A 3767-nucleotide genomic window follows, 5' to 3' on the forward strand; every position below is an offset into this window, starting at 1 on the left:
TCTGTTCTAGTAAATAACTTTAAAAAAAAAGTATAAACGCCTTTTTGTATCTATTAATATTCTTAAGACCAGTTTGATTTTTATTGTGATATTTCAATGAACACTATCTTACAAATAAAATGGACTGTGTTATGGTTTTGTCCACAAAATTCAAGTATTTTATTGCTAACATATTCAAAAAATGAATCTAGTAAATACTTTCCATTTCCAATTGCCTATCTGAGAGATGAATCCAACTTTCTATCAACTAGAATTTAACGGGGTTGAGGACAGCATCATTTAAAAACCTGCACACCAAAGTCAGTCATCCAAAAATCTAAAATACTAACACTTTCCAACCAGGATAGAAAAATGAGCATCCAAAGTAAAGAGAACCACATGACTGATCAAGCAACCAATCAAAAACCACTTCTCTATTATTGGAGCTAATAGTTACTCGAAGCTTGAAGTTTCCGCCTTCATTATTATTGATGGTTCCTAGAGTCACAGCTTCAATGTCAAAAGTGACAGTGGACCCAGAAGTAACTGCGGGTAACTGATTAGTCATTTCTTTTCCATTTACAAAAACCGCACCTAAAATGTTAAGGTAAAGAGTCATTTACATATGAGTAATAACTGTCAGAGAATTGAAACATTTTCTAGATTAGCACAAATTGGTTGCACAGCTAACATCTTTTTCTTTTTGTAAAAACATTCTACTATGCTTTTGGTAAACATGAAAACAGCAAAACCCAATCCCATTTAACAATTTCTATAGGTAATGTTCACTGACACTGAGTAGGTAACTGCTAATTCTTAAATTCAGATAAAGAAAACCTTTTCCGATGCTAACTAGTCAGAAAGAATACAATTAAGTAGGTTAATTAATCTTCCATTCTCTTGGTAGGAAGAAAAGTTAAAGTCTTTAACACATTTTAGAGTTCAAGATTCTACTCTTTTCAGAGGATAGCATCAAAAGAAACTTGACTCCCTTCCAAATTTGCACACAATAGCAAGATTGGTTCATGTAGATACACAATGATCTTGTCCTTTCTAATGTTTGACCCAACACCACAAAACACTAACATTTCTTAGCAGGTATTTTTAAAATGTGAAGACTGGCAAGCAAATAAAAAAATTAGTAGCTGTATATTGTTGTTAAATGCCATCAATCAGTTTCAACTCAGAGCAACCCTGTGTAGGGTCTCTGTGGAGCAGCTGGTGGGTTCAAACTGCCAGCCTTGTGGTTAGCAGTCCACTGCTTATCCTATAATGTTAGAGAAACAGAGTAAGTAAATGCTCTGCCTAGTTTCCTGATCTATGAGTATGCTGAACTTAGATGGCACATGCATGCACCCAGGCACACAGAATTCAGAGGTAGACTATAGTTGTTGGGTGCCATTGAGTCCACTTCCAGTTCACGGCAATCCCCTGTGACAGTGCAAAATTGCTCCATAAAGTTTTCAAGGCTGTAATCTTTCCTGGAGAAGACTGCCAGGGCTTTCTCTTGTGGAACTGCTGGATGGGTTCAAACCCTCAACCTTTCAGTTAGCAGTCAAGAGCATAACCAATACAACACCAGGGTTGTTAAAAGGCAGACTGCTTGGTTCAAATCCCAGCAGTCACTTAACCTCTGCCTTAGTTTTTATCATCTGTAAAATGGGTATAATAATAGTCCTTGAGTGAGTTACTAGAAGGATTTAGAACAATGCAGGGTACATAGTAGTCCTATAAACATATCATTAAGACCCAAATCTTCTCATCTCCTACTGTAAATATGTGATACTGCAACAGGTTAATATCTTAGTATGTTGTTGATTAAGTGCCGTCGAGTCTGTTCTGATTCATGGTGACCCCGTATAGGGTTTCTAGGGAGTGGCTGGTGAGTTTGAACCACCAACTTTACAGTTCAAACCGACCTTGAGGCCCATTGCTTATCCTACAGCGCCACTCCAGGACTCAATCTTATTATAGTAATACCTGTATTGTAAGGGAGTCCTGCTGTGGCGCTGCGGGATAATGCGCCAGACCGCAAAGCTGATTTGAACTGCAAGTATCAGTCCCCAGCTGCTTCTCAGAAACTCTATATAGGGTTGCTATGGGTCAGAAGTGACTCGATGGCACTAACAACAACATATTTTAAGGAGAATGAGTTATTTATTTCTCACCATTTGTACTGATGCACACTGCTTGATCTCGCTGCAGAGAGTCAAACCCATTCTGTTTTTCTGCACACACTCCTATGCTGTCTCTTCTGTCTGGTTGTCCCACAGTTTCAACTCTGTAGAGAAAGTAGAAAGGTCATGTAATATTTACTTTTTAAAAACATGGTACTGAACAACTATTAACCTTTAAAAGAATGATCTCATCACAGTTATTATTTTCTAAATAATAATAGTTAACAATTATTGAGCACTTAACAATATTCCAGATACTGTTATAAAAATTTTCTGTCTCTCTTTTTCTCTCTCATTTAATTCTCCCAATAACCATGGTGGTGGGGGTGGTTGTATGCCACTGAATCGGTCCCAACTCATAGTGACCCTGTCTAGGGTTTCTGAGGCTGTCAATCTTCACAGGGGCAAAAAAGCTCATCTTCCTCCCTTGGAGCAGCTGGTGGATTTGAACTGCTAACCTTGTGGTTACCAGGCCAACACATAACCCACTATACTACCTGCGTTCCTTAACAATCTATGAGGTAGGTGCTATTATTATCATGCCCATTTTATAGATGAGAAAACTGAAGCATAGAAAGAAAAACAGTTTTAAAGACTGTAAAATAGTTTGACAATCACTTGGCTGATGAGTAATAAAATAAAGTAGAAAGGTTCTAGCTGATAATTTTCCCCCTATAATAAAATATGCTAAGACAAAAATATGGTCCAAAATAAAAGGAGTACTTTTGATGGCAATAAGAAAATAAACTTATTCCTAGTACAGTTTACTTTGGCTAACTCTGAGTGGATTTAAGTGACACAGTATCATTATCATCCAATCTCAAGCTTCCTTTGGCCCACAGTGAACACCTGGAGCAAAGATCCAAAAATTCAGCTAGACAGCCAATAAATACATGAAAAAATGTTCAAATTCCTAGCAAATATAACAAATAAGCATCAAAACGAAAATTTTATTTTGGTCTATCAGTTACAGACGGAGAAAAAACAGTAATACTTCATGTTCACAAGGATGCAGTGCTATCAGTGCATTCACACACTGCTTCCGGGAATGCAGCCAGCTAATCCACATTGTCACTAACAGGAAACTATCCCTAGGAAAAGGGGATAAGCCCTATGTCAACAACCAGGGCACAGCTTTACTTTGTAGGAGTAAGGAAGAGGCGGAGGCATGCCTTATCAAGTCATGGCAAAGGCCTGTTGATATAGGAATATATCCTTTTACTTACTACACTAATCCTAAAATACAATCTCTTAAAATGAAATCGATAACTCGAATAGTTCTGTATCTATTATAGAAATTGCAAGTCCTTCAACAAAAAAAACCCTCTAGGATGTCAAAGTCATTGATAACATCTATCAAACAATTAGGAGTCCTGGTGTAGCACTGTGGGCTAATGCGCTAGACTGCAAAGTCCTTTGAACCACAAGGTCAGTGATTCAAGCTCACCAGCCATTCCTTGGAAACCCTATACAGGGTCAGTATGGGTCAGAAACGATTCAACAGCACTTAACAACAATAACCAAACAATTAAGGAAAAAATATAACCAATCCCACACAAACTCTTCTGGAATATAAAAAAGGAAGAAACAACATCTAACTCATTTTCTGAG

At 37.5% G+C, this 3767-nt stretch overlaps 1 protein-coding gene across 1 annotated transcript in view; it reads right to left on the minus strand.

Moving 5' to 3' along the window:
• Positions 1-316: 316 nt before the first annotated feature.
• Positions 317-3767, minus strand: part of CRLF3 (cytokine receptor-like factor 3) — a 40863-nt gene continuing 37412 nt past the window's right edge. Inside the window, exons 7-8 of the mRNA XM_006832296.1 lie at positions 2148-2260; positions 317-573 (exon numbers count right to left, since the gene is read on the minus strand). Of these exons, the coding sequence (XP_006832359.1) occupies positions 317-573; positions 2148-2260 (370 nt within the window). The remainder of the gene's footprint in view (positions 574-2147; positions 2261-3767) is intronic.

The sequence above is a fragment of the Chrysochloris asiatica genome, unplaced genomic scaffold (assembly GCF_000296735.1).
Source record: "Chrysochloris asiatica unplaced genomic scaffold, ChrAsi1.0 scaffold00007, whole genome shotgun sequence".
NCBI lineage: Eukaryota > Metazoa > Chordata > Mammalia > Afrosoricida > Chrysochloridae > Chrysochloris > Chrysochloris asiatica.